The following is a 13,805-nucleotide window of genomic DNA, read 5'->3' on the forward strand; positions in this document are numbered from 1 at the left end:
ACCATCAGCTGCCCTTGTCCTTTTTTTCGTTCTTCTAAAATGTTGTTTCACACTTTTTTTCTTGAAACAGAATAAAAACGACAAATGTTGGGCCACGTTTACTTTCTATGGGCCGATGTTGTGCCACATTATAGAGTTGGGCCATACTTTATGAGCCACAGCAAAGCGGAAACAACCTACTTCACATAATATGGGCCGTATCTAAAGGACCATGCCCCGGGTCAAACTCGCTGACAAGAGCGGTCCACGTCCAGCGGCACCGGCACCGCGCCGCCATCTCGGGTGCCTCCTCGCCGTCGTCGGTTCCGCGCGCCGTGCTCCCATGGCCCCCTCCAGGACGCATTACAGCGGTACGTGCAACGGTTAGCTCTCCTTCCATAGTTCCATCATGTCCCTCTATTTTCTTTCCCGTATTATGTGTTCTTGATTTCTTGCTGTTGGCTGTTGCCGATCATAACATTTGGGACATGTGATTGATGCAACGCTGTGACTGTGAGGATAATGCATCTGTGGGAGGATTTTATCTTGTAGACTAGTATCTGAATGCCTGCTGTCTGTTGATTTAGTTCCGATGTATCTTGTTCGTAAGAGTGAATTCTACTTTTTACCCTCTAGTTATGCATTTGTGACACTAATTATCCCACCGAATGAAAATTCGTGTAGATTACCCATTATAAAAGCTTTGGATCCTTGTTTTCTAATGTGTGTTCATTGGTCAAGGTGTTGGTGATGACCGGGGTGCAAAAATATCAAGACGATGGTGAGGAATGGAACACATGGATTAAAGAATTTTGGACATAATCGTCCATGATGCCCTCTAATATTTACATATTTTGTCGCTCCACATCGACGTATCATGCCTATCCTATCTAACAATAATAAGCAAAATGCTAAATTGGAGCTAAACCATGTTCAAAGCCTCCTAAATGTGATATTTTAGTAGAAGTTCCACTAAATGGGGTAATATGTGTCACAAATGCACAACTATAGGGTAAAAGGTGGAATTCACTTTGTTCGTAATTAATTGCTTTTGCTGCAAGTTGGTTTAGGGACAAATCCTAGTTGTCAAACTTACTCCAGTTGATGAATTTCTCGCGTATAATTTTATGCGGGGACGGCTATGGATATTCCTTGGGTTATTTACGCAATTGAAATTTATATGATGTTTATAGCTTCATTAGAGACAGGTTCAGTAATTTGTCGTTTGCGCCAACATTTTGGCATACTAATCATAATTACGAACTTGGCTGGAATTCTGAATCAATATTGTTCTTGGTTTGTTCTTGTCTCTGATACAACTAAATTAAATGTATAGTCACCTTCAAAACATGGAAAATGTTAGGCGACTATCTCTTTTTTGCGATTATCAATTGTTGTAGTAGCAAATTAGCTCTGCGATGTACATGTAACAACATCTCTTCTTCTCTCTCTAGAATCTACAACTCCAAGTCCTAGCTAATTCGTTCACCATGCCATCCTCAGGCTTGCAGGCTGGTTGGGCCAAGGAGCCCGATTCTTCTCATCGGCAATGTTAAACCTCTTGATATCACTCTGAAACCTCACCGCAGCTGTGTCGAACTCCTTGAACTGAGCCAGCTCAGATTCGGTCGATGTTGATGATACCGCTGTTCCTGAGTCGGAGTCTGCGGACTTCATTACTTGCTTGCCCTTCTGACTTCTGCTGCTGTTCCTGCTGCTATGGCTCCCGGTTGCTAGAGTAAGCTCAAGGTTGCATTCTTCTGCAGAGGCAGGGGTGCAGCTGTCTGAGAACCCGTAGAATTTATGACAGTCGGTAGCCTTCTCATTGCGCCAGACGTCGAGTTTTGGTTTCGTCCCAGCATGAGCTTGGGTCAGCCTAGATGTCTGCATCTCCCTCATCAGATGTTTTTGAACATGGTAAACCCGGTGCATCTCATGAACCTGGTTCAGCAATGTAGAGATTTGTAAGAAACTCTACCCTGGAAGCGTGCATAAGAACTTCAGGATTCAGAACATATGACGAACAACACACACTTTAGCTATCACTACATGCTTCAACTATTTGATAAGCGAGAAAGGTAAAGATCACAAGCCTTGAACCAGGAGTATTTTTGCTAGCTAGTTATGAATTAGCTGATATCAGTGATATACATGAATTGATGGAAGTTCTGCTTCTTATTGACTATTTACAATATATGACCTACTTGCTTGTACTCTATTTCATCTCACCTATAAGTATGCTTGCATCCATCAGCTTGATACATACTTTGGATGCCAAAAGAACACGGTGTCACCTACCTTTACCTAGGCAGTCACATTTACATCCGTGCAAAGAATTTCCTTTGTTTGCATGGCCAAGGAAACCAACGTACAAGCTATTAGACTAAACTTTGGGAATGAGTGGCATCAGGATGGTCTCTTTCAGGCAAACAAGCACAGTCGGCATCGCCTCCAGTTCCTGGGATCCATGCTCCACTTGTCAGGCTTGAACTGGATCGGAACATGGTTTTAATTATTAAAACCTAATGGTGCACCCGAATTTGTTGATGCTAATGATCAACGGTTGAAAATTTCATCTCTGATGCTCTAGTGCCTACTGATGATCAGAATTTTCTGATCTCATTAGTTAGTCCCAACGCATGCTTGCATGATGTAATCGAGCGACCGATCGAAAAAAAAAATTTAAGTCAGCCGCTCAGGTACTCGAGATCTTTAGAGTAATTGAGGGATTAGTCGTGAGACTCGTGACTAGTCGAGCGACTTTTAATCATTGGTTGATGCATCAGAGAAAATAACTGGGTGCTAAATGTTGCATGTTCCGCTTAGCTTCTCAATTTGGCACGATATATATGCATACATGAAATTTTGTAGGGAAAAGTTTGACAGGTTGATCTTTATGTTAGTATCGCTGCCAACCAAAAGCATGTTCAATGTTCTAGCAGAGGATGGACGCATCGGTAGAATAGTGTATACATGAGTGTGCTGCCTTACCTGTTGTCTGAATGTTTGTTCTTGCTCCAGGATAGCCATCTTCATGCGCTCCCTGTCCATGTCTTAGTAATGCTAGATGCAACTCTCCTTAGCTTTTGTGTACTTATCTCCCTTTCTGTTTCATGAGAACATCACCATGAGCATTTAATTTCTGCCATAAATGGTAATAGGATCTGTATGACTGTACTAAGAATTGAAATATTTGCTGTATTGCCTTGTTGCATGAATTGGTAACTTTGTCATTCCAACCTATCTTCTTATGGGTAAACATCACTGTAGAAAGAGAACTTCTGGATTCTTGTTTTGGAGAAACCAGCTTTTTCTCAATATCAAAGACTTGTAGTGGCATCAAACATGGATATATACACAACAGGAATAGTAATATAGTAATGAATGCCGAATGTTATGATATAAGAGATTGAGACATCATCTAAGCATGAGTATTCACCGTTCTGTGTGTTGTCTGAGTCTTTCAGTTATGTGTTTGTAACTTAAACCTTCTTAATACTACCAATCAATATTATACTTCTCTAACTAAGTGAACTAACAAAACAAAATCTTGTTGTTACAATTTCAGTTACAGGCATTGATCACCTCCCCACTTTGAAGCAGCATGCCATTAGCTTCCGACAGCACCGGTAATACTCTGTTTTCTATGATAGTAGCAAAATGAACAGAGGTACAATGGAGACAGAGAAGGAAGTAGCTGAAAAATGCACTTTCAGAATGGCACATGCCATTAGGCCTTCCGGAAATCTTCATAGCAGTCAGCAGATGAGGGAACTTTACAAGACAAGAGCACTATAAAAACACAAAGATCTCGCAAGTTCATAGCATACTCTGAACTCTGAAGCATGCCACAGATGTTCCATGGAAGAAGAAAGAAGACAAGGAAGAGATGAGAAGAAGCTTGTGCTCACCTCTGTTTCGGTTTCCAGCAGCCAATCCACCTACTGAGCAAGGAAGGCACTCCCTCTACCTCTCCCACCGAAGCTCTCTTTTATAGTTTACCAGGTGTAGGAGCTTTGCTTCTGCCGAGAAGCAAGCAAATTAAACAGCTTGGCGTGTATGAGAGAGAGATATAGATGTAGTGAGGCAGGCAGAAGGAGGTGATGGAGGAGGAGATTTAAGATTCTCTCCTGGCTACCATGAGCTTCACAGCACAGCAACTGGTGGGGCCATTTGTAGGCATGCCAAACAAATCCAAAGTCGCTTTGGCCAATGAGTTCCATGTATCTTGATGTCTGAAAGATGCTTCCATGTAGTGCCAAGAAAAGGATAGGCATGATGAGATAAGTTCCAGCTATTATATTTTCTCCCACCATCAAAAGCCTAGGTGTCCCCTGGTATGTCTACACAGTTGAACTACTCTAGTTGTGATGTTATATCTCTACACATATCTCGCAAGTTCATAGCATACTCTGAACTCTGACGCCTGCTAGGGGTTGTCCAGTCAGTAAATCAAGTAAAGAAACCAATAGTATTGTGCATTTTTAATGAGAACATTTCCAGCAATCTTCTTAAAGCATATTTACACAATCAAATACTTCTATGTTAAGCGTAAGTGCTCTGTTAGTCTTTGGTAATATCCATTTGGTGTACTTGCTGGGGTGCCATAGCACACTAGGTTACTCAATGTTTTTTGTTGATCAATCCTCCCCCAGAATCATTGAGCAGACAAGTCGACATGCAGTGTGTTTAGATCTCTCGTATTCACATGCGCACCGTATTAGCACCATCAGCACCAGTTGTCCAGATCCTAACAGTATTATACTAGTTGCTCATGTTTTTATAATCTCCTATAATTGCTTATGTTAGTGTCATCCTAAGTCAAACGTATCAGCCTGGCATGAAAAATAAGGCTATGGAATGATTGAGACAGCTCATGCCATAAGTTTATATTTGTGTTTGCTGGATAAGTTTACTACAGTATGACACTTGAAAGGTCAGAATGACATATTTGTGTATCGGTACATTATTTGGCTTCACTGACACTGATCTGTCTTCATGAGTTTTCAAGTTCATTTAGAGTTAGCCACGACTGCAGCGTCATAACATTGATGTGTTGAGCTCTGAGCCTGAAAGTTTATAATAATATAGTTCAACTATTAATGAGAAGATATTTGATCTCGCATTTAGCTTGGAAAGTGACATTGCAAGGTATCGGGTAGTTCGTCGTGATCCAGGTTGATACGCTCTGCCACAACCTGTGAAGCCGGATCAAGCTAGAGTGCCTCAACTTCATTGTGTAGAAGAGTACTCGACGACGAATAGCTTGGCTTTATAAATCGAGTCCCAAATGTCCAACAATCACAGCTGTCTTAGGCAACGCTACCACGCAAGTTTACAGGCCACAAAAGTGTTTTGCTATGTTTTGATAGACCTGATCAGATTTACTATGTAAATACTCCATAGCAAAACATAGAAAAACACTTTTAGTAGTGCTCTCCATAGTTGGTCCGTACATAGTTCTAGACTTCTAGATTCGCAACTGTGATTAACCTGTCTTTGTCATGACCAAACGAGCTAATGTACAGTTACTGCTTTCTTCTTTTCTGGCGGCGAGAGCTAATTAATGTAGCAGTTGGGGATGTGAACTGATATCCTCCCTAGCTAGCGCTATCAGATTCTAGAGGATTGCAAATTAACCTTGTTATTTTATTCCACAGATCTGGACATCTCAGAACATGACAAATGAACATAACACTTCTTGATCTCATTATTTAGTCTGAAATCATGCTTGCATGATGTAAGCCATGTCTTTTTCTGCACACCTCCTTAATTAAATACCTTAACTTGCTTGCCCCTTCACATTATTGCTAGCTGTTTTGTAGACTTTTGCTTTTGTCGGTGTTAAGCTATGTTTCCTGTCATCTTGTTTGGTGATTTTTCAATTATTTGTAGTCAGTAGATTTTGAGTCTATTTCTGGTACACTTATGAAAAATATCAATCTGATCCAAGCTAAAACTCTTTGGCTCAGAACTATGTGACTTGATTTGTTCAAGAATATGGTCCCCGCTGTAAATTTCTGTTATCCGAACTTCCGAAGTACAATTTGGAGTTCAATTTGGCAGCAACATAAACTTGTTGATTGTCAGATTTCTAATTTTTTTTATATTAATGCATGTGAATATTTGTAGGCAAACGTTCTACTCAAAGTTTTGGTCTAGGTAATATTTTTGTTTGGTGCAGTCTAGGTAATATATAGATCCCTATCTATCTTGTACTATATCTGCAAGTACATGTATGGGAAAGTTTAGACAGAAGCAGCAAGTGGGACTAAAACAATATGAAAAGTATTAGGTTTATCATGTGGTATGTAAGGCATGCATATTATTTTTGGATGCTTGCAATTAATCCTCCTATCAAGGTGTCATAACATTAAACAAAATAAATCTGAAATTAGACCTAATTATTTCTTGCATTTCAATCTTCAAAATTGCTAACATCGAAAATAACCCATCGCAACAGAATATATTGTCCTGGTGTCTCCATAGTTACAGACCGTATCATTTCTGGAGTACAAAAAATATACGGACGTACATATTTTTAAGGTACAAAAGCATAGTTCATTAGTTCTTCATCACAAATACAGTGATACATACGAGACTAAAAGTTGTATGTAGTTCTGTATATAAATCATCCGCATCTCTTTACAGAGCCTCTGATTATTAGCATGTACAACATGGTAGGTACATGTGTATCTGGTATATTGAGGAATCTAGCATAGAGGCCGCACACATGTGGATCCAACTTGACGAGCACTCATCTCTCGCTCTTACACATGGCATGTACAATGGGAGGTCCACAAGCATGACAGTACACATTGCCTGGGTAGGGAGGCACACGCTACCCATGGCAGGGCCCAACTGATTGAGGTTGCATTTGCATAGCTGGGTCTACTGAATGGACATGATCATTGGTCCAAAGTAGAATGCACCTAGTCCGAACACAACGAGAAAAAATAGGAATGGATAGATCAACACTGAATAGTTGAAAGGAGAGTATTTGACTATCTTAGAATTTAGGAGTACTCCACTCCATAAAGTAGTTTCCTTTTCAATATTCTCAATGAAGATGTAGTTTACCTAAGCTATGAAACTGTGCATATTTCCATGCTGATAGACGATGAGAAGTGGTGTGATGCATGTGTAATGTATGGAGCCTCGACGGCGAGTATACATAGAGGTAAAAAGGTCGCCTTAGAGAACGGAACAAGTTAGGGTCATGGATCCTATAATTATCCTATATTTCCATAGCAGTGGGTTAGCAGTGGTATTAGTCAAGTGGAAAGGGATTGCATCCTATAATTATCATGTATTCTAACATCATGGTGCAGTCATAGCAGTGGGTTAGCATGAGTATCACAGATTGTCATAGTGGAAATGAACCAAAGATTGAAACTAACGGCTTGCATCGCCCCTCACGCAACCGAAACAAGAGCATCATGGACAGTGTTGCGTTGCAAACACCTTAACTATTGAGAAAGCTGATGCGCTCAAACTGAATGAAACCTTTGTGCCGGTGTCGAGGTTGATGTAGCCAAGAGCATAGGGCGGCGTAGCATGTTGTGGAGGTAGTCTTGTTATGGATGTTGTGGTCGGTGTAGAGGTTGGGGTTGCCGGTGTCGAGGTCGAGAGAGCTTGAAGTTGTGGACACACGAAAGCTCCATGCAGGTGCAACAATGCCCCTGAATAAATGGTGAAGCTATCAAGGAATTCATCCACGGGAGTGGCGACGCCGAAGATGATGTTAGCGAACCCATTGTAGATGAGGCTCCCCATTTCCATGCCCATTGGCGCGTTGGGGAAAAGGCATATGTCGGTATTTCCGGTATTGGATTGCGCACATAGGGACTAGGACATTGGCGGCAAAGGAGAGTTACACTATTTCAGTCGTCGTATACAAAGGTATTACGGGGCCATGTCGATCGCTTGTAGAACCATAGCAATGGTACTCCAATGGGTGAGGAAGAACCCAACAACGTGATGAAGACATGCACAGAAAGTGGTGATGCCACACTTAGGGAGACAGTGGAGAAGATCCTAGGTCTATCTAGCCCCCTGCCCCTCATAGAGGTTCGATGATGGCTCTTGTGGAAATATTGGAAGTTGTCCCCTAAAAGTTTGTTCGGATTATTCTAGAAATCTCTGCATATATCAATGTCAACACCCGGATTTTTAAGTCCAGATACCTATTATGCCATACATCGCAATCCTAGAAAGATTGTTGTTGCGAGACATAACAGTCGATATCATAAGTCATCATTCATTACAAACCATAATCGTCTTATAAATTCAGATCACATGATCCAATATTACACAAATAGTTGATCTAATGATCAATGGACACATTACATAGCGGAAGCGTAATAGAAGTGGACTCTATAATCCACAGGCCAATGCTTGACGTTAGAAGATACTCCTAGTTGTCATAGACGTCCTGCTGGCCGTCGTCTTGGTACTGCGGTTCTTCTTCATATTCTGGCCATTGGAATAGCCAGGAACACAGCCGTGAGTACTTTAAAGTACTCGCAAACTAATACTAGTGTAAGTACTAATAATTTTAGTAAGGGGGTGCTAAGCTCTAGTCTTATTTGCATAAAGCCAATTTTAGTTCACAAACATTTAAGAAAAGACTCTTCATGTACTAACTAACTCAAGTGGGAACCATAGTGTCATTCCCACAACTCAGTTGTGATTCAAGTCGAATCACCATTCCATTCATCAACCCTTTTCAAGAAACATCTGACACCGGAAACAGTATGACCTTTCCAATCGTCCGTAACCGTGGACACGGCTATTCAAATAGATTTACACTCTGCAGGGGTTGCACACTTGTGCCACAACATTTGATTACATCCGTCAGGGATAACCCTGAATCACCGTAACTCGGTACGCGGATCATCAACCATAACCTTTCACTTACATACCCTAGTATAGGTACCTCTCCCCATGAGCTTGGCCTCCCAGTGAAGACAAACCGTCAGCCTAGGAACTGCACAGGGCTTGGGCCGTACATTCACCCCAATTCACATCATTTCACTTTCAACGGAGGCAGACTCGGCATAACCCCTATGATGCTTGTTCAGAGGGAACCCATACTAAGATGCATAAACTTCCAGTTAAGCCCTACCCATAATCAGGTATTGTGGGGGTACTCAAAATTGGAAAGGTATCGCATCCAACCCAACATCAGTTTTTATCAAAATTCACCATATCATTCAAGTCATATTCACCTTCAAAGATCTTTCAATAGAATGACTCATCATTCCAAGGTTTTCAAAATCCTTTCAAATCACAAGTTCCCATCTAGAGTAGTCAATTTTATTTGTTAGCACTAGCACTAGTCATGAGGGGTGCTATCTAGCTTATCAAGCTTTGAGGCTAACTTTGCTACTCTTGTAACTCTCTAAACTTAGACCAAAGTTAACTATAAAAGTAATCTTTGATAAACAAAGTAAAAGCTTGTAAGGGTAAAAACTTGGGATGGGATCATTGCAAATAAAGTAAAAGTAATGTTGCCTTGCTCAAATAGAGCTTTGCACTTGCAAGAATATTAGCTTGCCTTGGTTGGTGTACTGATCAAAGTGGTCTTCCTCTTCCTGGAAGTAGACCTCCTCCTCCTGGTACTCCTCGGTACTAGCGTCTAAAAACGGATACGAGGTAACAATCACCAAACAAGTTTTAAGAGCTATACTAAGCACACACAAGGTTCACACAAGCTAATTCTATCATCACAATACTAGTAACATGTTGGTTAACTTTGTTTCTTCTTTAAGAAAAATAATTTCCTCTCATTACATTATTGATTAGGATTTCTATTTAGGTCTTTGAAGAAATAATTTCCTCTCATTGAATCTTGTTAAGATTTAATCTCCTCAAATAAATAATGTATGAATCCATGTTGACCAAGGTCAACCATTCATAATCATCATTTGGGAAAATGATTTAAATGAAGTAGAGTACCTCATGCAATTTAACACTACCATAATCATAATTTAATATCATCAAGTAATTCAATATGAGAGTACGTAGACCATGGTCACTAACTCATGTTGAGTTACTTGAGACAAGATTTAAATGAGGGAAAACCTCTCATAAAGTTTAATAAATAGTTTTAGACAATATCAATTGACTAGAAATAGCCATAGAGCCCTTATTTAATCTAGACCATGATCATACAAAGTAACCAGGTGATATTTTTACATAAACATGTAGAGTATGTGAAATGTGATTTATGAGAGTTAGAATCAACTCAAAAGAATTTTTGGTTGAATTTCAAATAAAGTTTGAAGTTTTAAAAGGCCCTGCCTTGTTATTTTTGTCACATTAATTCTACAAAGAATCTCATGATGAGACCAGTGGGGTTGGATAGAGCTTTTCACAAGCTTTCCAACAATACCAAATTCATCAAATTTGGCCCAGGGATTTGATTCTATTCAATTTTGAAAATGGAACCAGTAATCAAATTTGAATTAAACTAGAAAATCGAATTTGAATTCGGTGGGCCTGGCGGGAAACGAAACTGGGCCGAACCGTTTGAAAAGTGCAAAAGCCAGCCCACCACGCGTCCATCACGCGTGGGCTGCCTGACAGGGTGGGCTCCACCTGTCAGCGAATCATAACACGCGAAGGGGTATGGGTGAATCTGAGATGCAGGATTAGAAGGGGATCTGACGGTCGTGGATCGTCGTCGTCTCCGACGAGATCCGGCGTCTCTGGCGGCGAGGCTAGGGGGTCGGAGGGCCTACCGGTGCTCCGGTGATCGACGGAGATGTGCGCAGCGACGTTGGCGTGGACGACGATGCTCCAGGTACACGCGGCTCCGCTCGAGGTGGCTCCAATTGACGGCGATGATCTGCGGGTACTGGCGGGCTCCAACGTCAAATTGGCGCTGCTCCGGCGTCAAATTGGCGCTGCTCTGGCGGGGATGTGGCTAGGTAACTGGTCGAGGAGAAGCAAGGATGAGAGGAGAGTGAGATGCTGTGAAGAATGGAGGAGCGGGGGTGCTCTATTTATAGCGGCGGAGTGAGGCCGAGGTGCTGCGGCGAAGGCGACCATGGCGATGCGGCTGCAGCGAGCTAGCGAGCTAGGCGAGGGCGCGGAGCTGTTCAGCGTGTCCAGGCGGTTCTCCTGGCGGCAACGGCGCGGCTGGGCGGTGCCTAACTTGGTCGGGGGCAAGCGGAGTACTGCGCGTCCATGGCGGGATTTGGTTTCGTCTCCGGCGACGGCGGGCGCGGGTCGGAGAAATGGGAGTGTCCGCGGTGTTCCTGGTGCAGTGGTGAGTCTCAAGGCGGAAGAAGGGGTCCAGGGGAGGCGCGAGGCGTCGAGGCGACGCGTGCCCGTGGCACGCTCCGTCGTGCACGCGTCGATGTGGCCATGCACGTCCTGGCGACACAGGGCATCGCGGGCGCGGCGCGTGTTGGTCTCTGTGGCCTTCTTCTCCGACAATGGCTAGTCTAGGCTGGTCCAGGGGAGCAAGGTGAAGCTGGATGGCATGGCGGGCAAGGCTAGAGAGGAAAGGAGGGAGAGATTGCATGTGCATGGTGAACATGGCCGGCATGGCATGGCATTGCCATGTCTAGCCCTTTCTAGGGTTGGGCAGCAGTGGCATTTGGTGTTAGAGGGGACCAGGGGACAGGGTTGAGCAAGTGGAACCAAAATTTGGCCAAACACTATTTGAAATAGTGAAGTTTGGATTTGGTTTGATTTTGCTCACAAGGTGTTTGCTATAGTGGCCGCATGAAATGGCTTTGCAAAATTTTGAATGAAATTTGGTGAGCTTGATTCAAATGATCAAAGACACACAATGGTGGTGGTGGTGTTCAAAAATAAAAAGATTTGTGACAAATTCAAAATGGCACTAACTAGAATCTGTTAAAAAATTCCAACTTTGCTTGATCATAACTTTGAATCTAGCAAAAATTTGCAGGGGTGTGCTTTACCAAAGTTGTTCACCTTGAAGTGGTCTTGGATGAGGTGCAAAGAGTTGGCATTGTTTGGTTTGAAAATATCTTTAAAATGAGGCTCAAAGTAGGCATCAGGGTAAAAATGGCAGTTTTGACCATTAGTGCATGTGAGCATAATTTGATTTCAAATTTGACTTGATTTGAGTTTCTTTGATTCCAAAAGTGTTTATAAGTGTTTTGCAACATTCTCCAACCAGTGGTGCAAGCCAAAATGGTCTAGTTTGAAGATTTGCAAAAATGGCATAAACCATATGTGAGGGTTTTGAGATTTTTTTATATTTCTTCCTTTTCTTCTTCTTTCTTATTCTTTGTGATCTTCCAAGGATCAAGTGAGGGTTTTAGGTTATAGCACATGGTACAAGGTTGCAAACACTCATCATGGCAATCACACAGAGAATTGAGTATGAGCACTATGCATAGCACATGTGTTAATAAAAGTTTTTGTTGGTTCTAAAATTTGATTAATTGAACTTCTTCTTCTTCATTGATTTGAAAATTTGGGATGTTACAATCAATTACGAGATATTGCAGATGGATGTCAAAACGTCGTTTCTAAATGGAATTTTAACTGAGGATGTATACAACCCGAAGATTTTGTCGATTCAAAAAATGCTGGAGAAGGTGTGCAAACTTTACCATTCCATTTATGTAATGAAGAAAGTATTGGAATCTTCACTTTGATGAAGTAGTCAAGAGGTTTGGCTTCATCAAGGACGGTGAGGAGGGGTGTGTATACAAGAAAATAAGAGGGGGCACATTAGCATATCCGATTTTATATGTGGACGACAGATTCTTAACACAATAAAAAAATTCATTGAAAAATAGCTTCTCAATGATCATCTTACGTATTAGACATTAAGATATATATATATATAGGGATACATCAAGGCGCCTAATAGAGGTAGTCATAGTAGAGATCAAGACAAAGTCAAAAAGGATCAAGATTGGAGATTCCAAAGAGAGGATCCCTTCAAGTGGTAATTGTCAACCCAATTAGCAAAACTCGGTGTCCTTAGACACATGATGAGTGGGAATACATGAGTAATATTCCATATGCTTTAGAAATCAGATCAAATCATGTATGTCATGATTTGCACACGTCCAGATGTGTCATGTGGTGTAAGAGTTACGAGCATATATCCGAGTGACCGTGGAAATTAAGGATCATTGAGCACTATTCAAATTGATTCGTAAGTACTTGCGAAGAACAAAAGACACATTTCTCATATATAGAGGTGATAATGAGCTAATTGTAAAGGGTTACACTGATGCAAGTTTTTGTCAATTATCCTAATGATTTTAAATCTTAGTGAGGCTATGTGTTTACCTCTAATGGAGGTGCGATGAGATGGAAGAGCTCTAAGAAAAATACAATTATGGATTTTACAACAGAACAAGAGTATATATCAGCTTCGGGAGCAACAAAGGACAACATTTGCATAAAGAAGTTCGTCACGTACTTGGTGTGGCTCCAAGTGGGCAAATGGAGATATATTGTGAAAATAATGTGCCATAGCACTAGCCAAGAAGTCTAGGTCCCACCAGAAGAACAAACACATACAACACCGGTATCACCTCATTCGATAGTTCGTGGAAGAGGGTAACATCGAGATGTGCAAAGTTCGTACAGATCTAAATGTGTCATATCCATTTACGAAGCCTTTGGTGGATCCAAAGTATGAGCAACACCAGGCAACCATGGGTGTTAGACTGCTTACTAAATTTGAATATTGACTATACTATAAGCGAGAGATTGTTGGAAATATGCCCTACGGGTGTTAGACTTCTTAATATGTTGTTTTTATTTTCTCAAGACAAGTATTATCGTTTACTTTACTGGTTTCTTTGGCCCTTAAGAATAAC

The 13,805-nt window shown here is 41.5% G+C and overlaps 1 protein-coding gene across 1 annotated transcript; it reads right to left on the reverse strand.

Annotated features, from left to right (window-relative positions):
• Positions 1-1,248: 1,248 nt before the first annotated feature.
• LOC124703028 lies at positions 1,249-4,118 on the reverse strand. Its single transcript, XM_047235238.1, has 3 exons — positions 3,891-4,118; positions 2,971-3,085; positions 1,249-1,920 (listed from the first exon to the last, which is right to left on the reverse strand). Exons 2-3 carry the CDS (start codon positions 3,028-3,030, stop codon positions 1,465-1,467), a joined length of 516 nt encoding a protein of 171 aa, XP_047091194.1. The 5' UTR covers positions 3,031-3,085; positions 3,891-4,118; the 3' UTR covers positions 1,249-1,464.
• Between the last annotated feature and the right edge of the window lie 9,687 nt (positions 4,119-13,805).

Source organism: Lolium rigidum, chromosome 3 (genome assembly GCF_022539505.1).
Source record: "Lolium rigidum isolate FL_2022 chromosome 3, APGP_CSIRO_Lrig_0.1, whole genome shotgun sequence".
Classification (NCBI taxonomy): domain Eukaryota; kingdom Viridiplantae; phylum Streptophyta; class Magnoliopsida; order Poales; family Poaceae; genus Lolium; species Lolium rigidum.

Bases quoted from the DNA above. Each gene is read 5' to 3' on its own strand.
- LOC124703028 (XM_047235238.1), bottom strand. From the start codon at position 3,030: ATGGACAGGGAGCGCATGAAGATGGCTATCCTGGAGCAAGAACAAACA. The intron at 1,921-2,970 runs GTAAGGCAGCAC...TTGCTGAACCAG, and splicing joins AACAAACATTCAGACAACAG to GTTCATGAGATGCACCGGGT.